Consider the following 23643-nt stretch of genomic DNA (forward strand, 5'->3'; position numbering starts at 1 on the left):
AAATAAAAGTAGTCAATTGTAATATTAGAGTAGTCAGTAGCAAAACAATAGTAGTCATCAGAGATTTACAGACAAATGAAGTCAATAGTTAAAAAAATAGTAGTCAATACATAAAAAGGAGTAGTTACCAGAGTTCTGCCCACCGGTCACTGAAGTTCCAGTGACATGTTACCGGAGCTTTGGCAACTGGCCATTTGCAGGGTCGTCGGTGTCAGAGCTCTGACGGTCGGAAGTGCTGAGGTGGCAGCATTTGAAAAAAAGTATAAAAAAAAATAGTAAAGGGTAGTTGTGTAATTTTACAAGATTTGAAAATTCCAAAATGATACCTAGGGTCTAAATTGGGACTTTGAAATTTACCTACCCTCATTTGTCATTTCGTATTTTTGAGGGTATTCTATTATCTTCTTCCCTATTTGTATTCCATGACGCCGGGAAAAAAAAAATAAAGAGAAGTGTATCACTACGATCTGATATGAAAGTAATTAATAGAACAAGCATATAAATGATTTGATTAATTTGATAGTACAACCTACCTTCAGTTCTTAATATAATACATCATTTGACTTTTATTTTGATCTTAAATTTAAGACCTCAAACCACTTTGTCTATCATATTTATTTTTTTCTAAAGCAGTCCTTTCAATAATAGTAGTTCTAGCTAATACACTTGATTAGTAAGAATATTTTAGAAAATATAATACCTAATTATAACAAATAACTAACTTAATTATTTTTTAGTCTACTCAAATTAGTCAACTAGCTCTTATATTTAAACATGAGATAGTAATTGATATACCAGCTTGGGCATAAATAATCGTTCAAAGTTTTTTCCCCAGCTATGATAATAACAACAAAAAAGATAAAACAAATGAATCTTGTGAGGATAATTACGTTATATTGTATCATTAGGAAAATTTGATAAAAAGTATCTATTTAAAGATAATTACACCTGTTAACAAATAAAATTTACAATCAGATACTTTTTACCAATTTTTTTTCTTATTATTATTATATTCCTCAGACATACATGGAACTGACAGAATCTTGAAGGGTGTGTATAGGAAGCAGATATAGCGATCAGCAATCTGCAAAGGTAGGCAATGGGAGTGCCAGAAGTCATTTACTCACTCTCCTCCCTGATTTGATTGATCATTCGATCTCTCCAATCTCCATCTTCTTCTAGGTCAACTTCTATTTCCCCCGCATCACTCCTTTTCCTTTCCTTTGTTTTTCCCCTCTCATCTTTTTAACACTGATCAAATCACACTATCATTTTCAGGCCAAGAAAAAATATATATATATATATATAACTGATTTGATGTTACGTTCCCATATAATGTTACAAGCAGACCCTACGTACTCCTTCCTCCTCTTTCCCGTTATGCGTCTCGATACCGTGAATTCTTTCTTGTATACAAATATAGGCTCCATTTCCACTTACTTCTTCACTAGCCGTTCCTGTTCGCAGAGTCCTGGGCATTTCAGTTATAAAACTAGTAAAAGACGAATATGAAGAGGAAGAAGAAGGTTTCAAAGCATATATTCTCTATTTTCACTCCAGCTTTGAAGCAAATGATATTATTTTAATAAAGCCCAGGGATAACAGGAGGACGCAATAATAATAACTGTATAATAAGTAGGTCAGAACTCAGAAATCGTATTTGTTTCTGTACCTCTGGTTGCAGATCAGATGCTGCTGGGGGTACGAAAATAGATACGTCTGATCATTTATAAACTCAGAAAAAATCCAGAAAACCCACTGCAAGAAAAACCCTCCTCCTCTTTTCTTTTACACACACACGCATCATAAGCCCTAAACAACCCCCGTGATCCTTTTCAATTCAATTCTTTGACCAATAAGAACAAAGTCGGTTCCTTTTTCTGCTATTGTGTTATACCCTTTTGTCACTCTGTAGTCTCACGTACATATGTCTTCACCAAAACCAAACGCCATGCCCATTACCTGCTCAATCATAAATTCCAACAGAAACCTATCTTTCAGACTCGGACACAATACATGTTATATATTTGCATTCATCCCACATATAGTAATGTTTCTTCCTTTTCTTTAATTTCTTTCACTGAAAAAAGTGAGAAAAAAATAATGACATTCTTAATTATTAGATTAAGTACTCATTCTGCTAATTAATATGCGGCTTTCCTTGCTTCTTCATGGGGAATATATAGTTCAGAATAAATGCCTGTGAACCTTTGCGGCACTGGGTCAGTCCATATAATTGAGTTCAAATGATTTAGTTAAGTGCAAAATGTACCTACCCTTTTATCAACTTGCTCTTCCACAGTAGAAAATTGCCTTCTATAGCAGTGCTTGGTCTTATAATTAAGTAACGGGAGCCGTAGAAAAAGAGGATCGGAAATGAGTGTAAAAAGAAGAGGGGAAGAATACTTCATAAAGAGTCTCACTTGTTTGTATCACTCTTTCTATATATAAATGTACGATTGCATGGTTGAACAATATGATTTGATAGATTTGGCGATAACTTTTTGGATGTGACGAGAGTGTAGGGAAAAGCTGCAAAACTATTAACTCAAAGATGATTTGCAGAAGAGAATAGATGGGTTCATAATCAAGTACTGTAAACAAAACCAGAAAATGCATGGCTAAAATCATTAATCAGCTTTTGGGCCAGGGAGAAGAAGCAAAAATAAAAAAAAATAAAAATTCTGATGACTCATGCATCTTCTGATATGCACAGTCACAAATATTAATCTGGTCCCCTCAGTACTCTCTCACAGCTTCAATGGCTGTTGCGAGAACACTATACTGTGGCAATCTTCTCACGCCTCTTCATTGATACGTCTTATTCTTAGCCCGAAGAAGCGTGTTTGAAAATGGATACTACTTAATGAACGACACACATCAACCATAAATTGTCTGTATATTTTTAGTTTCTCTAAATCTTTTGTATGTTATACACCATATGAAAGCTCTTTGCTAGCTTTCTATAATTCAATTAAAATCCTGAGCTTTACTTTAAATGCTCCTGGTTTGGTTACCTTCTTTTGCATTGATACGCTTTCTTCATTGTCATAAAAACTGCAGAGAAATATTTACTCCACTTGAAATGATAATTTAATGTAATGTACCGCACATATCAGTATCACAGTAACACATGATTATTTTTATTATTGTTTTTTAAGCATGCAATGAAAGAACAAAAGCGTTCTTCAATAGAGATTCATAATATAGTTACTTCATTATCCAAGTCTGTCACATCTTGTTCCCATTTCTGATTCTTTTATCCCAGACCAAAACCTCATATCAGATTGCCTTTACGTTCTTCATCTTTATCTCTCTTATCATTCTCGATCCCATTATACTTCAACATGTCCTATACATATAGCCTAAACTCTGCAATATATATATATATATATATATATATGATTATCTAGAATTTAAATACCACCTTCAGTTTTTAATATAAGAGTCAGATAATTAGTTTGAAAATATTAAGAAAATTATAGTTAAGTTGGTTTTGTAACAAATATATATTGGTTTTCTTAGATTACCTTTTTATTTAATCATATGCCTTGAAACTATATGTATAATTAATAGAGATACTTTGAGGAAAAATTATAAATTTGGAAGATAAAGTGTATTGAATTCTTATATTTAAAACCAAATTCAATTCTTAACCAGTTCTTGTATTATTTTAAAGAGTAGAGGCAGTATTACTTTCTAATTCCATGAACACAGTTCAAATGCATTTTAAGGAAAAATATGCCTTCATTCTAACTCAGTCTCCCATTACAGCATCAATCCCTTGAAACCATATAAGATCATGACTAGCGATTTATATGACATAGTGTACTACCATTCTCAAACAAACTACAAAATATCAAGGAACATGCAACTCCATCATTGTACAGAGACGGAAAGTTAGTTCTTCAATGGAAGGAACTCAAAGAACTGGCTTGGAGTCAAGTTGGAATCCATGGCGGAGGACACTGATATCTCTGTCTCTTTCTGGTTAATGTTATTGCAGCCATCTCCTCCACTCCTTAGTGGGAAAAGTTGAAGGGTTTGGGATTCCACATGGTTGTTATGATCATCTTCCCTGAGAATCCCATTACTGTTTGGGTGGATAACACCGTTTTCAGTGTGAGGAGACATGAAAAAGCTGATATTACAATGGTTCTTTACTAGCTTTGGGTCCATTACTGTGGCTGCATTAGTAGCAATAATGCTAGTTGTAGAGGGAGCAGTGGTAGCAGCAGCTGTAGGGGGAGGACAAGAAGATGGCTGTAACATCTGCCACGTGGCATTCCTTTCCATAAAGTTTCTTCTTTGTTGTAATTCTCCTTCATGGAATTGAACCCATCCATCTGTTCTACTCTCTGCAACTGCTGCCGCTGCTGCAGCTGCTTTTGCTGCCCTTTGTATTGAGACAGATTCCTGAAAATTTCAATTGAAGACATGCAAACACATGGGAAACCTCAGCGTGTAATGTTTTGAAAAACCAAAAGGAAAAAAGGCTAAAGGCATTGGAAGGCACAAATTTCAATTGGGCACTCCAAGTTGCTATTCAAATAAAAGTACACATACAGTTGGTCTGTGAGAGAGATTATTTGAGAAGTCAAATTATGGTGCTCAATTCCATAGAATATTATAGGGGTTGCCCCTAGAAACAAAGAAAGTTAAAAACGGACCTAAATGACATGAATAAGCAAAAGCACAAGCCCCAAAACCACAGGCTAAGTTTTTCATAACAGCAGCCCCGACAGAAAGGAAGGAATGCAGCCTTTTAGGCCCTTTTCATTTCCCAACAAACAAAGCTTTTGTTGGGAGGGTCCTTTTTCCCTAGCTAGACCTGTGCTGTGCTGCATATCTTTTCTATAATATTCCAGCAATCAAGTCGTTTATGCCTAGTAATCATATGCAAATAATCACTGCTTAATGGGATCTTATGAACTTTTTGGGATTAAAAAGGGGTTTTCATGTTGACAAATGAAAAGACAAAGGTTTTGTTCTCTATGTCTATGACTAATGGACAAAGACAAGAGATGATAAAAAATGGACCTCTGCAAGAGGAACACTGCAGTTTGTAGAGGGTGCCCAGTTGTTCCTGCTAGTCTGTTCAACTTCAAACGCTGTCCTACTCGCGCCTGTAGACAAAAAGAAACAAAAAGAATGCAACTTTAGATCTTCAAGCAACAATTGGCATGAAAACAAATGGGAAAAGAACAATAAAAAGCAACACATTATACAGATCTCTAAAATACAAAAAATGCCATTGTCGAAGCCATGCGTAGTAAGATAAAGCATCAGAAACCTCTCTTTTCTTTCCCGCTTTCTTTCTCTTCTTTTGCGTCTTTTTGAATCAATTGACAATCAAAGGCTAATGTAGGTTTTACCTAAGTCTTTCTTTTCAAGAGCATCAAGATCGTAGGGGTGTCCCTCTACTGCAGCTGATTCCACTTGACGGCGTCGTTTCTGCCTCTCTCTGGCTTTGTGATTCTGAAACCAATAGAACACATTCTTCCCTTCAATTTTCCCAAACCTCCGAAGCTGTGCTGTGATATGCTGAATTTGTTCTGCTGATGGCGTTCTCGTCCCTCTCCGATACAACTCTTCAAGAGCTCTCAGCTGCTCTGGGGTAGGATTCCACCTTGTGCTCACCACAACTGGTGGAGTATTGTTGAACTCTCTCTTGCCTTGATCTGCCACTGATGCTAACAAAAACAGCAACTTTTTTACTTAGTAGATATATCAAGAGATGAAGACGACGAAGAATTGAAGGAAAGAGTGATATAATGACGAAAAAAAGGTTAAAAATGAGCCTACCCAGATTGTGACACTGTGTGAAGAAATCAGTAGCATGATGTGCTATAGGTGAAGCCAGTGGCCTTGGAACTAAAGGCCTAAGCTTCCGTCCATTGAATGCATGATCAGGCATGTTGAAGTCACTCCCTTCATTATATCCCACCATCCACATCTTGACAGCCAATGACGCTATAAAAATAAAGCTAGGGTTTTGTTGATGATCAAAGAAGCTGCTATATTATAAAGGAAAGCTAATATGCATGGATGATACTAATGAAAGGAGATTGTTTGTGAAGTGGGAATGGATCCAGCAGATTCCTAGTTTCTGATGTTCCCTTCCCTTGTTAGGGTTAATGGGGAAAGGAAATGGAGGGAGCACAGAAGAAGAGAATAAGGGTGAAGGAGTTGAAAAAGATGGAGGCATGCAAGGTTTTGTAATGTGAAGGGGTAGCTCAAGAAAAGGTAACCCCTAGTTGGTTGAATGAAAAAGTAGACAAGGTTTATATATAGCAAAAATTGATGCTAATAAAGAAGACCCATTGTTGAAAAACGAGTCTGTTGAGCTGAAATTGTGAGGTATTTTGTGTCCCAGACATTCAGAGATGGGGATTGATCACTTTAGAATATGGGAGAGGGAGAGAGAGAGAATGAAATGGTGCTGGTTTAATATGGGACAAAGTGAAACGGACTTGAGGTTGACTAGCCCAGTTAGAGAGAGAGAGAGACAAAAGAGAAAAGCATATAGGGGAGAGAGAGAGAGAGGAAGCGTGGAATTCTGGGAGATTTTTGGGAGTAGGGAAATGAAAAACGACGTGACGATGATGAGGCTTATCATGAGGCTCATCACATCCCTCTCTCCCATTTATTGGTCTCCTCACGTCTCGTGCCTTTCACACTAATTCTCAATCCGAACTGCCCCTCTCTCCCCACACCCTCCTGCTCCCTCATTACCCTTTTCTTTGTCCCTTATACTGTCCTTCCTTACATTCTCCCTCCTCTTTCTGCACATCTCTTCTCTATCTACTCTCTCTCTCTCTTTTCCATTCCCCCCTCCCTCCCCAATCAAAATTCATACATCTCTAACAAAAATAATATATATAGATTAGTAGAAACACTTGCTACTCCTTGGTTTTTAACATGCGTTAAGTTTGTATCAGTAGTTTGACTAACGGCTGTAATTTAGTGATATGAAAGTTCTCTATAAGTGAAATGCACGGATTCAATCCCATGCACTTGTAATATCAGATCATTAAGATATGCCATTCTAATCCCACTTATAAAGCTGTTATCCGACTTGATTTGGATTAGTTCAGTTAAAATAGGGTAAGTTCAGGATAACGGACCTATATGCAAAATACAAACTAGTTATTTAAGCATGTGTATAAGGGTATGATGTATTAATTAGTCTGTATAGGTCTGTTTACACGTACAGAAAAAGAATCAGAATGCAACTATATAGAAAAAGTTGGGGGGATACCTTGTTTTAATCTGGTATGGACCATGAGGAGCAGGACCACATGGAGAAGAATATAAAGTCTAGGGTTGTCTGTGACTGTGCATCTCAGTATTACTGTGGTTACTGCTTTGCCTCATAGATATAACCCTTTGGTCATTATGATGAAATGGAATGACTCAATTCTCGAGCTGATGGCTAGCTAGAACTGTCATACAGAGAATTTGAAAGCCATAATTGTTTAATTATATATATGTTTAGCTTTTTGGACGGAAGGGGGAGGGCCTACTTTGCTTCTCCTGCAAAATTCTCAGTTCTGATCCTACTGTTTTGTATGTTTGTTATTTATTGTCATTTGCATGCAAATATATTATATGTAATGGGAGAGAACAGTAACATGCAAATTTCATGTTACTATATATATTATACTGTGTATTTCACCCTTTGCCATTACTGTTACTTTATTGCCCATCAAAGTTCAAAAATCAAAACCCCTGTGTTATAATCTCTCTTGTCGTTTCTTTGGGTTCGCAAACCCAGGACCATATATGTAAAATCTGCTACCATATAATTAATTAAAATGCAGAAAATTAAAGCCTATCGCGACGGTTGAGATATATACTTTTTTCTGGTTCCCCTGAAATTTGAATTTAAGGTTTGTGCTCAGCTGTTTACTTCTTCCTTGAAATTTGGTGGTAATTTAAATAGTTCATGCCATGGAATTAAAGCAAGGGTACGTATACTTCAATGGTGGGTTTTAGGAGGCCAGAAAGCCATATTAGCCAGTGTACAATATGATGCTTAATTGAACACATGTATTGAAAAGACTTCAATTTCACCACCATTCCCTACTTATACTGACACATTAGGTGTTCATAACTTAACCATTAGATTAAATTTTAACAGTTGAAATAATCATTATCCATCGTTGGCATCAATTATCATCAAACTTTGACTTGAAATTAAATTGCCCAAATTATAGATTACAACAAATTTAAACCGATTCAACTCTTAATTAATCTAGCCCTAATAACTCATTAGTATAAAATGTGTTATTAATTATTATATGTGTGAGTATGTCAAAAGTAAATTAAAAATCCGACATAGCTTGATGTATTCTCTACTTGACAATCTTATCCATATAACACAGTCTTTACTTAGTAATCTTATCACTTCATTAATTGATTCCTTGATCATTCTTATCATACTATTTCTTCTTTCACAGGCCATTGTTGATACATCTCCTACTTGGAAATCTTATTACTTCGTTAATTACTTTCTTATCCTAACATGAATCCATGGCATATAAAAGCGACTCTAGGCTTAATTAAGTTTATAACACCCCCACCTTTAAATTTTCTTAACTATTCTTTCCTCCCTTTGTTGTTTTGTCATATTATCTTGTTGAAGGAAGGGTTCATTTAATCTTGAGAATTGCTGTTGTTTTGTTCTAACCTTGTGTGGCAAAACAATATTTAAGGACAATATCTTTAGACATGACTTAAACCATATTTTTATTGTTCTTTTTGACAGGTGTTTCCAACAAAATGGTCAATGTAACGTCATTATAATCAGAAATTTTCTTCTCAAAATCCCAAAAACAAGCTACACTTACTCACTAGCTAGTGAGTTTAGGTATTCTGGTTGTCTCCAACGTTAACGCGTGTGTTGTTCAGAATAGTACATCGCGATGGACGTGGGTTCACCTTGGCATCATCATGGTCCCAATCGTCAGAGTTTTCCTCATCAACGGTTCATGTTAATAGCAAATATCTTCTTTGCTTTGTTGTGAGCTCATGTGTTTTTAAGAAAGAGAACGTTGTTCTAACAAATTATAAGGAAGCTGTTCTGGCATAGCTATATATGTCCACTATTGTAAGGATCAATGCAACATCGATTTTGTTATTTTCTATATATTATTTTTGTGAAATATAAATTCCTTTTTCATAGTTTCATATGGATTGATTCCTGCAAAAAATGAGAGAAGGAATCAACTCAATCATACCCTTAAAATTTCGATTTTATTTGAAATAAATGTTATTATTTTAGGATTTTAATGAAATATTCTTTATTTTTATATAATTAGATCCAGTTTCAACTTCTAATTTAATGAGGAAATAAAAATACTGCAGAGATAATTAGTTTTTTTATTTTTAAAAACGGTAGTTAGAGAACTAACACGAGAATAACAAATAAATGTATTTTAGTCATATATAATCAAATTTTATAATAATTTTAAATCTTTAATGACTTTTTTAATTTTGTAATATCTTAAGTTGATACTACCTCCGGCCATTAATATAAGAGTTAGTTTGATATTTAATTTTCTCCTAAATATAAGGTTCCAATCCATTTTGTCTCTCATATTCATCCATTTTCTCCAAAACAATTCTTATAATAGTTGTATATATCAAATACTTTATCAAATTATAGTTTTAGCTAATACGTACATTATTAAGAAGGTTATTCTAGAAAAGATAATACCTACTGCCTCCGATCCTAATTATAAGAGCCAGTTGACTAATTTGAGGAGATTAAGGAAGTAAGTTGAGTTAGCTATTTGTCTTAAATAGGTGTTGTTTTTCTAAAATATTCTTGCTAATCAAATGTATTGACTAGTACTATCATTATTAGAAGGGCTAATTTGAAAAAAAAATATAAATATGAGAAACAAAGTGGATTGGAGTCTTATATTTAGGATTAAAATAAAAATCAAATAGGGTCTTATATTAATGACTGGAGGTAGTATTTATTACAAATAACTAACTTAACAAACTTTTTAAAACTATTTAAATTAGTTAACTAACTCTTATATCAACAACTGGTCATATTTTAAACTAGAGAAAATGTCTAAGATACCGTTAATGGGAGCATCAAAATAAGTGTTTCTTTTTTTTGGGGTCTGAAACATCAAAATAAGCTTTTTTTTATTGCCAACCAAAAACACCACATGGAACTAGCCCATTTGTCAATTGGCGTTATTCTGGAATTGTCCACGCAGGCTAGTCGTTATCGAAGGACAGATTAATTGGGCTTGGCCCAATAAATTCACTTTTAATAATTTTAACGCCGGAGGAGAAGAAAGAGAAACCAAGGGGAATTTTGCAACCAAGGGCTCAGATTAAATGACAAGATGGGACGGCCCAGATTTTGTTTTAAAAATCAAAACGGCGTGCTGAGGCAACGGAAGGAATGATCAGTCGCGTGGCTCTGTGTTGTGACCCTGCTCGAAAAAACTCGTTGTCTCCTCGTGCTGCCTCGACCCGAACACTTTGATTGTCATCTAATTGTCATCTATGTGCAGAATATATCGATTCCTCAAAAAGTTCATTCCGTCTACGTCCACTCTTGGCATTGTTCAGCCCATTCTCTATCGTAAGCCATTTGTCAAAGGTATACATTCTCTTGATCAGTACAGACACAACAGACCCATTAATCCATTTGCCAGGAAAAATTCCAACTCAAGAAAACCGGTTAAGAAGGAGGTCACTGATTTGAAAGTGTATACGAGGAATATTATTTGGAAAATATACAGAATTCTAAAGTATTCGACTTGGGATTCTGCTCGAGAAGAGCTGGAGAGGCTTCCCATAAGATGGGATTCTTTCACAGTCAACCAAATCCTGAAAACCCACCCACCTATGGAGAAAGCTTGGTTGTTTTTTAACTGGGCTTCTCGGCTAAGAGGATTTAAGCATGACCAGTATACTTACACAACAATGTTGGATATTTTTGGAGAAGCTGGGAGAATTTCGTCCATGAAACATGTTTTCCAGCAGATGCAAGAGAAGGGGATAAAGATTGATTCTGTTACTTATACGTCGCTTATGCATTGGCTATCAAATTCAGGAAATATTGATGAGGCAATCAAAGTTTGGGAAGAAATGAAATCTCGGGGCTGTTGCCCTACTGTTGTTTCTTATACTGCATACATGAAGATTCTATTCAATCATGACAGAGTAAAAGAGGCTACTGATGTCTTCAAGGAGATGCTTCAGTCTGAATGTCCTCCAAATTGTTACACTTACACAATCTTGATGGAGCATCTCATTAAGTCAGGTTAGTGTGTCTAATGCCTTCTAGCTGTTTGTTATATGGTCTGTATAAGTGGGCATTCGGTTGCTTTTCCCTGCTAATTAAGGAATTTTTAATTAATATGGTAAAAAGTCGGTGTCTCTCCTGGAGTTGAGGTTCCAAATAATTGACATGGATAAAGCCATTAAGGTTTGCCATAAGTTATTATCGGTTACTTTTAACTTTGGCTACCATTATTTCATCCCTGAACGAAGTCGAACCAAATCTGTACTTGTCATGCTATTTTTGTTCGGATTTCAATCAAAGGATTAGCTTGATTTTGGAAAGCTGAATCTGTGTCTGAAAAACTTTTAAAATAATTTATATACTATGTCTAAGTCATTTACGATGTGTAGACTTAAATAGTTCAACAGATCTTGATTGCTTCTATGTTAAACAGTTCTCTTGCCAAGAAAATTGGAGATCTCTAATTCCTGAGTTTTGTTGGCCACAGAGTCCCCCCCTCGCCGGCCAAAAAAAAAAAAAAGACTGTGATGGTCGAATTGAGGATAATTACTCTTATTTTTCTTTTTTTCAGAAAAATGTGATGAAGCCCTTGAGATTTTTGAGCAGATGCAAGAGGCAGGGGTGCAGCCTGATAAAGCTGCGTGCAATATATTGATTGAGAACTGTTCAAAAGTTGGCGGGTCTATAGCCATAAACCGAATCCTTCATTATATGAAGGAAAACCGTCTTGTCCTTCGTCACCCTGTTTTTGTGGAAGCACTGGAGGCTTTGAGACTTGGTGGTGAGAGTGATGCCCTTCTCAGGCAAGTTCATCCTCACTTTTATGTTGACTGTAACTTCAGGAAGGAAGCAAATGACTGCACAAAAGCAGCCGCAGATTCTTCATTTGATATTGATGAGAGGCTTCTGCTTGATTTATTGAGAAAGGGAAATCTGCTTGCTATTGACCAAATACTCTCAGGGATAGCAGATAGAAAAATACCTTTAAATCATGAGATTTTATCAACCATCATTGATGTAAACTGTAGTCAGTGCAGGCCTGAGGGGGCTTTATTGGCTTTTGAGTACAGCGTGAAAATGGGCATAAGTATGGAAAGGACTAAATATCTTGCCTTGATAGGCTTGATGGTCAGATCAAATTTGTTTTCAAGAATCCTGGAAGTTGTTGAGGTAATGTCTAAAGCTGGGCATTCTCTTGAAATCTATTTAGCTTCTCTCATAATTTATAGGCTTGGTCGTGCTAGGCAGCCCACATTTGCTGCAAAGATCTTCAACATATTACCAGATAACCATAAGTGTACTGCCACCTATACTGCCTTAATTAGTGCTTACTTCTCAGCTGGAAGGGTTAATAAGGCTCTTGGGATTTATAAAATCATGCGTGAAGAAGGAGTTTCTCCTGCATTAGGCACCTATAATGTGCTACTTGGAGGCTTGGAAAGAAAAGGTAAATCTTCTGAAGCAGATTTCTTTAGGAAGGAAAGGAAGAGACTACTTGCTAAGCATGATTCTCAGGGAAGTGTTTGTGCGAAGATATGTAACCTTTTGTTTGCTGGGGATATATGTTGATGCACCAAGAGTTCTCAATGTGAATCAAGTTGAGGGATATAATTACTAGCTAGTGGAAATATGCCGGTCAAGCCGCCTTAGAGTTGCCGCTTTCGTTTCAAAGAAAATGAAATATTCTGCTCTATCAAGTTCTTTTACAGATGATGTCAAGGCTTAACTGCCACATGTATGGATCTGCAACATTAAGTAGCAAGTGCTTGGAAAATGGAATAGAAAAGATGAACATGAGCATCGTCTTCCAGAAATCAACTATATGTAGCGTAAAACAACAAATATTGTGGCAGATGTGCACATCGTAAGAGTCCCCCGAATTGATATTTAAGAGGGGTGATTACTTCTGGCGCAATTTTTATGTTTCTTCAATGTAAGAATCATGGGAATAGAAGCAAGGGTCTTTCTTGTTTAATTTAAATTTAAAAAGCTTTCAGTTATGCATACTGAGGCAATGATTCCCCTCATAAGAAAAATGAGAATCAGCAGACGGCAGAAGCTGCATGAAATGACTACTTGAGGCCTTGTAAAATGTAAAATGATACAAAAAAGGTTTTCACCCCCAAACAAAAAATGATACATAAAGGTGAGATATTTAAGTTCCCATTTAAGTGGCGCTTCTGTTGAGGCTGAAAAGGCAAGGAGATTCTTGTTTCTTGTGAGGAGATTTTAGAAGCATTTTGAAGCAGTTAAAATGTTTTATTCTGAAACTAATAGGGTTGGGTTCAGTAGGATGAGCTAATCTATATATTTTTGGGCTCATAATGGGTCAGCCCATAGATATTTGAGCATTGGGCTGCGTCCATGCCCAAACTCTAACGAAACCTGTTTGGTTGAGATTCTGACGGGTGAAGTGGAGGTTTGGAGCGCAAACACAAACCCCAATGGCTCGTGGAGATTTTGTAAAGAGAAGGCTGTAATTTCATGCTGGACCAGATTGTTCATTAATGAAAGACAGCACGCCAACTGTACTAACTGTCATCATTAGTCATGCTCCTCTATCTTTCTTTATATCTATTGAGCCACTTCTCTTTCTCTCTCTAAATACAATACACCATTGGGCATCGATTATGGATGCTTTTTTAAGTGGAGATTCAAACTTTAATTTATCACATAAAAAACTAATTTTTTTCCCACTAAAACCCAGTCCTTATTGGTTATCGTGTCACCTCTTTATTTCATGTATTCATTTAGTAAAAATAATAAGCGGCCCAATCTCTATTTGCTACCACATTACACCGTAATTATTATATTTAACTTATTTTTAAATTTGTTAACTTTTACAATAAGCTAAATCTTGTTCATTATAATTGTTTGAATATTGGTTATAAATGCAAAGATCATAAAGTACCTGATCACCCAACATCTCAACATTCCATGATAATTAAAAGAGAGAATTGCTGTGGGCAACTAATTCCAGAGGAGAAGAGAGTCGAGTTCTTTGGGCAAGATTGGACGGACTGGACACAGAAGAACCTGACAAGAAGAGAGAAGATTAGTGAGAAATTGCTGTGGGCAGACTTGTACGCAGTAGGGTGCTGGCATATCTGGAAATGGAGGAACCTATGGTTGCATAACAAACTTTGAGCTACCAAGATCTCCAGAAGGCGAGATTCGGAAATACATGGAGAATTATCACCATAAATGGGAGGAGGGTCTGTGGGACTCGAAAGAAAAGGTTTCTGTTTTGGTGAAGTGGCAACGACCAGGAAAGGGTGGTGCAAACTGAACACGGATGGCACAGGGACATTTGGAAGCAATGAATGGATGTGGAGGAGTGATAAGAGGGGATTGCGGAGAATGGATAGGAGGATTTTCAATGAAAATTGAAGGGTGTAGCATTATTGAAGCAGAAACGAGGAGTATTCTGGAAGGGATAGAGATGTGCTGGAAGATGGGGTTCCGGAAAATTGAGATTGAGTGTGATTCGAGACAGATTGTGGAAGCAATTAACAATGAAGCTACCATATTCGGAAACTACAACACCTTTGCTAAGATACAGGAATGGAGAAGGAAAGAGTGGAATATCACAATTAATCATGTCTACAGAGAAAGCAACCGATGTGCAGATAGATTGGCTTACCTAAGCCTGGAACAGCAAAGCAGAGTCGTCTACTGGCAAGCCCCTCCCAACGAACTTCTTCCGCTGCTTCACGAAGACCTTAAGGGTGTTGGAATGCTGCGAAGTGTGTGTAGTTAATTCGGTGTTCGCTCGTTGTTCACCAAAAAAAAAAAAAAAAGAGAGAATTGCTATGAAATTCCAAATAAGGATATAATTACAAAAAAATTCAATGACAGCAAAATATGAAAGTAGTCTGTAATAATAAATTTCAGAATAATAAATGAAAATTGCTCATTTATTATTGAAACTTATTGATTTTTTTTTTTGAGTCCGTATTGTAATTTTTTCTTAATCAAAATCATAATATATATTTTACTCAACGCACATATATGGGTTTATTCTTTGAAAGAATGATTGCTAAGATCCTCCTCAGCCTACAGATCCTATCTGGAAACCTATAACTCTAATCACTTACTGTTTCTCGGTCATGCGTTGAATATTCCATTCCAAACTTGATGAATATTTTGAAGGTTTCGAAGGAGCAGGTACAATACAAGTGCCTTGTAAATTAACTTTTTTTTTTAAAAAAAGAATTTGTTTAGTTTATGTGATTATTTAGTCTAGTTATTACCATGAGAGTTTAATTTAGGTATGGCATAATTGTGATTAGAAAGAAATGATGCATTCTAACAGTTATGGACTTTTTAAAGGATTGATTACAAAAATAAGAAATTTCCTGTTTAAATTGTGTACACAAACAAACCACCGTTGGGTTCAAATTTGAGATCTCATTTAAATGAGTTGCTCAAACAAGTTATAAATATTCTTGAACTATAGAGAATTTGTGAAGACCAAATTATAACTTTAAAATATGAATTCATATAAATCATAATAATTATAAAAACATTAATGATAAATATGAATTCATAAAATCAAACATGCTAGGGCTTATAAAGACACCATGATTGTACTGGTCATTTTTGCCCTTAACACTCCTGCATGTTGCGTGCCGATTTATTTCTAATGCATATAATTTTTTTTTGAAATTTTAATGTTTTAAGAAAATATCAAAATGGAACTATAAAAAAATTACCATAATAATCTAAATTAAAATTAATAATGGAGAGGCGTTTGAATTTGTGGCATGCCTAAAAAGGATCTATCATGGGGTTCCATCAAAAAAGTGGGAGATGCTATATCAAGTAAAAGTAGGAGAGAGAGACATGCAAAAAATGTTTATATTTATGAACAAAAAGACAGGAGATGATGGGATTCCATATATATTTTTTTTTTTAAAATGAGCAATTTATTTGACTCACAAGTTGTCTTCGGTTCAATCATATTGAACCTTCAAATAATTAGGGTCAATTGGTTCGTGAACCTTATTATTGAACTTCTTGATTGGGAAAATCAGTATTAGTTTGCGTAAAGCTTTTGCATATGCTTGAGATTGTATTAATTAAGTAAATATATTTAATGCCATTTATTAATTAATTAAAGCCATTCATGACCTCACGTTTGACTTTGTTTTTTTAATCTGCAATGAAGGAAAAAACAATATATAAAATCCGGGTAAAAAAGAAAAGGGTCCCCATTTTCAACACATGGGCTTTCCTGCATGTTTTTTTTAGAAGATTAAATTTAATTACTGAATGGCACTTTGAAATTGAAGAACATAATTTTTTTTTTTGATAGGATCAACTACAAACATGAGACATTTTACACTGCCACTAATAAGCACCGACAACCCAATATTCCAAAAAGAAAAAAGAAAGAAAATTAAAAAGAAATTAAAGATGCATGTTGGTAATTTCTGTTCTTAGCTAGCTCCTAATCCATCTGGCTTTTTCCTATCAGAATGATCTTACTTTCCTTCTCAAAAATTCTTCTAATGCTAAGCCTGAATTTGCTGTCATAATCATATCGGATGGATCTCAAAATACAAACCCTAAATAAAATTTCAGTTTTCAATGTTCATAGGCCCAGCAAGATGTAGTAGACCAGTGTGATTGGCAATGCCACCAACATCCCAAAAATCACCCTGCATTGATTCCAAGCTTCATTGTCAAGTTCAAGAAAATAAAATAAAAATAATAATTATAATTGGAAAAATAAATCAATCAAACATATTTTTTTTAACAAAAGAAGGGGACTTACGCTGTGCTGAGAATGTCAGGATGGACATTGTATTCCTTAGCGAAGACGAAGGGCACTATTCCTTGTGGCAAAGCTGCCTGTTTTGAAATATAACATAGATTTTGTGACTTGCATATTCCAAAAGAAGTGATTAAGTAAGGTGTCGGAGATCAGAAATTTTATAAAACAAGAAACAGAACATTATTACCGCCGCATCCTAAAGGGAGAACAGAGCATGAAGGGATCAGAAAACTTAAAAACAGAGTATCTATCCACCTTTAATTGATTAATCTATAAGAGCAGTGTAAAAAGCTTACCACTAGTAGTACATTTTTACTAATAACTTAGTGGGATATATAAATATATTTATATATATATGTATAATGAGAATTGAGGGTAAAGAGAAAAAGAGACCTGAACAATGGCGACGCGTAAGAGAACACCTCTGAGGCCAACAAGAATGGAGGCAGCGGCCATGACAGCTGGACCTGTAAGGAATCTCACGGCCATTGCAAAAGCTGCTATTGAATTCCCACATGCTATCATCCTTGGTTGTAAGGCCATGAACAATCCTGTTTCAATTTCATTCATTCTCATCAATACTCTCTCTCTTACTCTGTCAGACTCTCTCTCTCTTCTTTTTTCTTCTTTCATCATCACTCCCACCACCAACCCACCTCACGCAAATAAACACACTAATAAAGGACTCATGAAAACAGAACATTATCATATCACTGCACTTCTGTGTTTGTATGATTATTATTATAATAATCAGAAGTTAAAAAACATGGGGTTCAGTAAAGTTTCTGCCTTTTTCGTTTTGAAAGGACATAATGATCAGAATCAGACACAATTCACAGTTTTGAAAGAGATTTCGTGAGGCAAGGAGGATGTTTTATACTGACCCAGACTGAACATGGCCATGCCGAGTCCTGCATCTGACAGTATTGCTATAGACTTGGCTATTATCGCTGGCATTTCAACATTCCACCTGAATAATCCCACCAACCCAAATAAAAAACATCAATCAGAATTTAAATCCCATCAACAAGCAACGTAAGTTAAGAAGTGTGTGAGAATGAATATGCCAGAGCCCAGAGATTTTTTCTCTCAGAAAACGGGCAAAATCAGAAACTGTGTACGTACTTGAATGAAACAAGGGACCAAGCAAGACCCAACAGGCTAGAGTAGGTGTTGGGGTTTCTTATAAGTTTTCTCCAAACCATAATCAAAATCAGCCTGGTCATCACGCTCGCTGATGGCATTGTTCTTGGCTTTCCCTCTCCAACTTTCTCACCGTTCTGGTTATTCATATTATCCCTCTCTGCTGTTCCTCCGTTTCCAAAGCTGAATTCGTCCTTTGCTAGGAGCTCCTCTTGGTTGTCTCTATGACCCTCCACTGAAAGAAATTATTAATCATACGTTAAGATTAAGATTTATTGTGAAAAAAGTAATGAATAAATTGAGGAAGAAAGAAAGGACCAACCTTTTCCTGGAGAAACAGTTAATCTGAGTTCCTTTTGATCATGAGCTCCATATTCATGGCCTCCACCAAACACATCAGAAACAGGGGAAGCATTCGCACTCCAAACAAACATATGAAGATCCTTCTCTCTTTCGTTACCGTTAGGCCTCTTGGCATTAGCTCCAACGTTTTTGGACCCAGTTGGGGAAAACATTCCTGGGTTGGGTGCTGGGTAATGTCCTGTTCCACCATGATGAAACCTTGCCTTCCCATCTTCCTCGTAATTGGATGGCCTTGGTGTCGGTCCTCTTGACGTGGAAAAACCAAAAACATCAGAAGCTCCGAAGTTGGAATTTCTCCCACCAGCCATCATGGAATAGAAATCAGTGTGGTTAAAACTCGACCCTCTTGGAGTTGGGTTTCGAGAAGACTGCAAAGAGTAAATCTCTGCGTTTGTGAGATTGGACGGACGTGGGGTTGTGGAGGCAAACCCCTGAGACCTTCTTGAGAAAATGTCTGATCTTGAAGCATTTGATTTTCTCACGGTAACATGAAGCTTCCCGTCTTTGATTTCAGCTTCGGTTTCTAATGGCTGCCTCCCATCCAACGAAACTACATCAGAGTCCACATGAATGGACACGATTGAGCCTGCAGTTTCTGGAAACTGCTCTGAGATGAGCAATCTTGCTCCTCTATACTCAAACAAGAACAGCATCAAAGTGTACCAAATGATGCACTGAAGGACAACAATTTGTACCATTAAACTTCCCGAGAACTCCCCGTACATCCCTTTAAGCAGAGGAATGCCCATAACAAGAGTGTTTGGGAGGGTAGAAAGTGAGAACAGAGTGATTGTCCATTCCAAGCAACCCCTTTTACTCACGTAGGTCCATACAGCGAGAACAATCAGGATGATAATCTTTTGAAGGGTATCAGCAGCGAGGAACCTAAGGTTCATTTCATAAGGATTGTTTGAAGCAATGAAGTGGAAAGAAAGCAGAGGAACTGCAAATAGAGCCACGAATCTGTTGATGCCAGAGCATTGATCCGGCGAGAAGATCTTCCACCATTTCACAGAGCCATATGCTGCAACCATAGCCACGTACAGTGGCACCATCGCAGTCATAACATGGTAGAAGTCTAATAACGTGATCATGCTTGATGCCTGTAAATTCTCAGAATCAAGATCAGAATGAAGAAGAAGAAGAAGAAGAAGACAGGGAGTGGCAGAGGAAAGTTGAGGAAGAAAAAGAAGGTTGAAGCAGCGTTGATGGTGGTGGTGATGATGGGAGAAGCATGTGTTAAGAACTTGTGGGTAATATACCGAAAGAGAAAGAGCAATATATACATATATATATTGAAGCTCGGAAAGTAGCGAGCAAGCTTGCAGTCTCCGAGGCACGCAGAGAAGGGAGAGGCGGGTTTGCTTTTTTATTTGGGACTTTTTTGTTTTTTGGCTTCTTGGTCCGAGATGGTGGTTGGATTTGGATTGGAGGTGATAATGGAATATTTGATAGATAAACTTGGAAGCTTGGGTGGCTCAATCTTCTAAGGATCTATGTAACTTATTTTTTAATGTAAGCTGCTTATTTATCATTCACCAAGGGAAAAAAACATAGACACAGCAAAGAAAAAGAAAAGTAGAAAACCAAATTTTTCATCTTTCATTAAAGATTTTATTAATTTAATTCATAAAAGAAAAAAGGAAAGAAAAGTGGGGAAAAAGGCAATTTGGTTTGGAGGTGGTGGGTTATACTTATGTCTACCAGAACTTGTATTTTCAGAGCACATGGTAATAAAAAAAATTAAAGCCTTTACTTATTGACACTTCCCATATATCTTTTTCTCTTTGGATTTGTTGATGCTTATAAAATGTTAGTTATAAAATGAATTACAATCTCGTGACAATATCTTAGAGAATGGAAAAGGTCAAAAGCAGGAGAACAAATGAAAATGAAAATCCAACTTGAGTGGGCGAAAAATCCATTCTTGAGAGTCATAAAGAATAAGAGTATTTTAACGTCACGTGCCTCTCAATTGTCGGTTTCCCAAATATATCTAACAACCTTGCCACTTCCAAGAGCTTAGGGTTCATTTTGTTAGGTGACTTTGAGTTATTTCAGATACTCCATTCCTCATTGTCCCCCTCAATTACATACCAATTCCCTATGGCTTCTCACATTCTTTCTTCTTCTTCTTTTTTTCCGGTAATAAAAAGTTTAAGTGTGTTGATTTGGGATTTATTAGGATTAATGTATGCTTTCAAGCTTAGAGAACGCTTACAGAAGTACTTACAAATCACTCAACAACAAGATCTTCACATTGACAGCAGAATTCATACTCATGACTTTGTAAATTATGAGCAAAAGCCTTACAAACTGGATCAAATTTTGTTGGTTCTTTTTTTTTATTTTTAAGTGGAAAATGAAAACTAGAATTAAACTGTTGCAATAAAACTCTTTCATCAACTACCATTTCTAAATAAAAAGGTGGTTTTTGATCAAAGATATCCAAAACACCCTCTAACTCAGGAAATTGACAGAAACATTCCAATTCCTGCGGATCACGTACGTTCGTAGTTTTCTTAGTGATGTCTTCATTTATGCGCGCACACACACACACAAGGATGACTAGTCGCAAATAAGAAAGACTAGTCTCTTATTCCCTTTTTGTCATATTCTTCACACACACAAACACGAGGGAAAAAAATACTTACAGATCCCATGCTGGAAACTTAATCACAATAGATAGATCTTCTGAATTTGCTTTATAACTAAGAGGTTCGTTCCTGGAGAGACCTGGGCGTGATTTAGATTACATAAACATCTGTGAATAAACAAATAATCGATACTGCTGGATCATGAATCACACATCTCAGTGAAAGCACAAACTCTCACAGTCTCACAGCTCGATAGATCCACTCATCCAAGGAAGAAGCTTTCAAAATGGTGATGAGGACAAGGGGAGAGTAGCTAGTGATCAGGAATATATATATATATATATATATCTCACAGAACAAATAGGCAATTATATATCTATCTGTTTTCGCTCGCAGTCTTTGTTGTATATGTTGAGATATGCCTCACTAGCTGACGTTAGTTTGTTGCTGATTTTTAGGAATTAATTGCAGTTTGATTGTGTCAAAGTTTTTTCCTATTTTTTAGCCATGTATTTGCTGATTTAGTGGGATGTTATCAGTTAGTCACGTAGCTGCTGATTCTATATAATTTATAATTAATATTTATTAATTTATTAATTTATTTATTTATATTTATTAATATTATTTTATTAATATTAATTTATTATAGAATCTAATCTAAATCTAATAATCTAATAGGGATTTTAGCAGCTACGTGACTAACTGATAACATCCCACTAAATCAGCAAATACATGGCTATTAAATAGGAACAAACTTTGACACAATCAAACTGCAATTAATTCCTAAAAATCAGCAACAAACTAACGTCAGTTAGTGAGGCATATCTCAACACTCCTCCTTGCATCAATAGCTGCACATGCCTAGCTTCATCCTTAGCTCTTCAAACTTGTCTCTGGGTAGAGCTTTAGTAAAAATATCAGCAACTTGATCAGAGGTTCTGCAATAAGTCAGTATGACTTCACCACTCTGTTGTACATCTCTGATAAAGTATAACTTGATGTTAAAATGCTTAGTTTTTCCATGAAAAACTGGATTCTTGGATATTGCAATGGCTGCTTGATTGTCCACATAAATTGGTGTGCTTTCCTGCTGCATAAATTGTAAATCAATCAGCATCTTCCTTAACCAAAGAGCTTGCTTAGCAGCTGCATTTGCTGCTATGAATTCAGCTTCTACAGTTGATTGAGCCACCACTTCCTGCTTCTTCAAACTCCAAGAAAATACCCCAGAACTCAAAGTAAAACAATACCCAGAGGTACTCTTCATATCATCCAAGGACCCTCCCCAATCTGAGTCAGAGCAGCCTTCCAATTTGAACACTTGATTACGTTTATACTGAATACCATAATCAAGAGTTCCTTTGATATGCCTTATGACTCTCTTTGCAGCCTTGTAGTGATTCACTGTAGCACAATGCAAAAATCTTGAAAGAACACTTACAGCATAGAGAATATCAGGTCTTGTTGCAGTCAAATACATGAGACAGCCAACAAGACTTCTGTAAATGCCCTCATCAGCCTTCTCTGTAGCATCATTCTTACTCAGCTTTTCCTTTTGATTCATTGGAGTAGCAATAGCTTTACATCCTTCCATGCCAAATCTGTTCAGCATTTCTTTTGCATACTTTTTCTGAGTAATAAATATTCCCTGCTGATCTTGTTTTATCTCCATGCCCAAGAAATAGGACATAATTCCCAGATCTGTCATCTCAAAGACTTTCTGCATTTCTTGCTTGAATAAATCAACCTGCTCAACATTGCTTCCTGTCACCAAATCATCAACATATAAAGAGACAATCAATAAATTAGCATGTGAGTGTTTGATGTACAAGTTGATTCATTTAAGCTTCTTGTGAATCCAAGGCTCTGCAAATGCTCATCTATTTTGCTATACCAGGCTCTAGGAGCCTACTTCAACCCATACAGGCTTTCTTTAGCAAGTAGACCTTATCCTTTTGCCCTTGAACAACAAAACCTTCTGGTTGCTCTACAAAAATCTCCTCCTCCAAGTAACCATTGAGAAAGGCTGACTTAACATCAAGTTGCCATACTGCCCATCCCTTTTGAGCTGCTATTGCTAGTATTAATCTGATTGTATCTAGGCGCGCAACAGGTGCAAATGTGTCTGTGAAATCCTCTCCATACACTTGTGCATAGCCTTTGACCACCAACCTTGCTTTATACTTGTTGATGGAGCCATCAACATTCAATTTTGTTTTGAACACCCATTTCACACCTATGACTTTCTTATGTTCTGGTCTATCAACCAAAACCCAAGTTTGATTCTTCTCAATCATATTCAGCTCCTCCTTCATAGCATCAATCCACTTTGGATCCTTCACTACTGCATCTACAAAATATTTGGGTTCCACCAAAGACATATTACATCTTTGGTACACATCAGATAAGGATCTTGTACCTCTAACTGGAATGTCATCAATGGCATCATCTAATAGAGAGGCTGTGGATGATGATGATCCATT

At 36.2% G+C, this 23643-nt stretch overlaps 3 protein-coding genes across 3 annotated transcripts; 1 reads left to right on the plus strand and 2 right to left on the minus strand.

The window, feature by feature from the left end:
* Positions 1-3900: 3900 nt before the first annotated feature.
* LOC114720490 (WUSCHEL-related homeobox 1-like) lies at positions 3901-5956 on the minus strand. The gene is made up of 4 exons (XM_028906138.1): positions 5806-5956; positions 5376-5693; positions 5041-5126; positions 3901-4416 (listed from the first exon to the last, which is right to left on the minus strand). The coding sequence occupies exons 1-4, from the start codon at positions 5954-5956 to the stop codon at positions 3901-3903; spliced, it is 1071 nt and encodes a 356-aa protein (XP_028761971.1).
* Positions 5957-10469: 4513 nt separating this feature from the next.
* Positions 10470-13259, plus strand: LOC114720520 (pentatricopeptide repeat-containing protein At2g01390-like). Its single transcript, XM_028906164.1, has 2 exons — positions 10470-11296; positions 11850-13259. Exons 1-2 carry the CDS (start codon positions 10534-10536, stop codon positions 12845-12847), a joined length of 1761 nt encoding a protein of 586 aa, XP_028761997.1. The 5' UTR covers positions 10470-10533; the 3' UTR covers positions 12848-13259.
* A 3338-nt stretch (positions 13260-16597) lies between these two features.
* On the minus strand, positions 16598-19803 carry LOC114720509 (probable auxin efflux carrier component 1c). The gene is made up of 6 exons (XM_028906156.1): positions 18523-19803; positions 18183-18435; positions 17942-18027; positions 17451-17608; positions 17058-17134; positions 16598-16941 (listed from the first exon to the last, which is right to left on the minus strand). Exons 1-6 carry the CDS (start codon positions 19655-19657, stop codon positions 16875-16877), a joined length of 1776 nt encoding a protein of 591 aa, XP_028761989.1. The 5' UTR covers positions 19658-19803; the 3' UTR covers positions 16598-16874.
* Positions 19804-23643: the final 3840 nt, after the last annotated feature.

This window comes from Neltuma alba, unplaced genomic scaffold (assembly GCF_004799145.2).
Source record: "Neltuma alba isolate B1F8T4 unplaced genomic scaffold, ASM479914v2 tig00002234_pilon, whole genome shotgun sequence".
In the NCBI taxonomy this organism is placed as follows: Eukaryota; Viridiplantae; Streptophyta; class Magnoliopsida; order Fabales; family Fabaceae; genus Neltuma; species Neltuma alba.

Bases quoted from the DNA above. Each gene is read 5' to 3' on its own strand.
- LOC114720490 (XM_028906138.1), bottom strand. From the start codon at position 5,956: ATGTGGATGGTGGGATATAATGAAGGGAGTGACTTCAACATGCCTGAT. The intron at 5,694-5,805 runs GTAGGCTCATTT...TGTTTTTGTTAG, and splicing joins CACACAGTGTCACAATCTGG to CATCAGTGGCAGATCAAGGC. The intron at 5,127-5,375 runs GTAAAACCTACA...TTTTGTCTACAG, and splicing joins TCTTGAAAAGAAAGACTTAG to GCGCGAGTAGGACAGCGTTT.
- LOC114720520 (XM_028906164.1), top strand. From the start codon at position 10,534: ATGTGCAGAATATATCGATTCCTCAAAAAGTTCATTCCGTCTACGTCC. The intron at 11,297-11,849 runs GTTAGTGTGTCT...TCTTTTTTTCAG, and splicing joins GGAGCATCTCATTAAGTCAG to AAAAATGTGATGAAGCCCTT.
- LOC114720509 (XM_028906156.1), bottom strand. From the start codon at position 19,657: ATGATCACGTTATTAGACTTCTACCATGTTATGACTGCGATGGTGCCA. The intron at 18,028-18,182 runs GTACGTACACAG...GGGATTATTCAG, and splicing joins TGGTCCCTTGTTTCATTCAA to GTGGAATGTTGAAATGCCAG. The intron at 16,942-17,057 runs GTAAGTCCCCTT...GAATCAATGCAG, and splicing joins CCTGACATTCTCAGCACAGC to GGTGATTTTTGGGATGTTGG.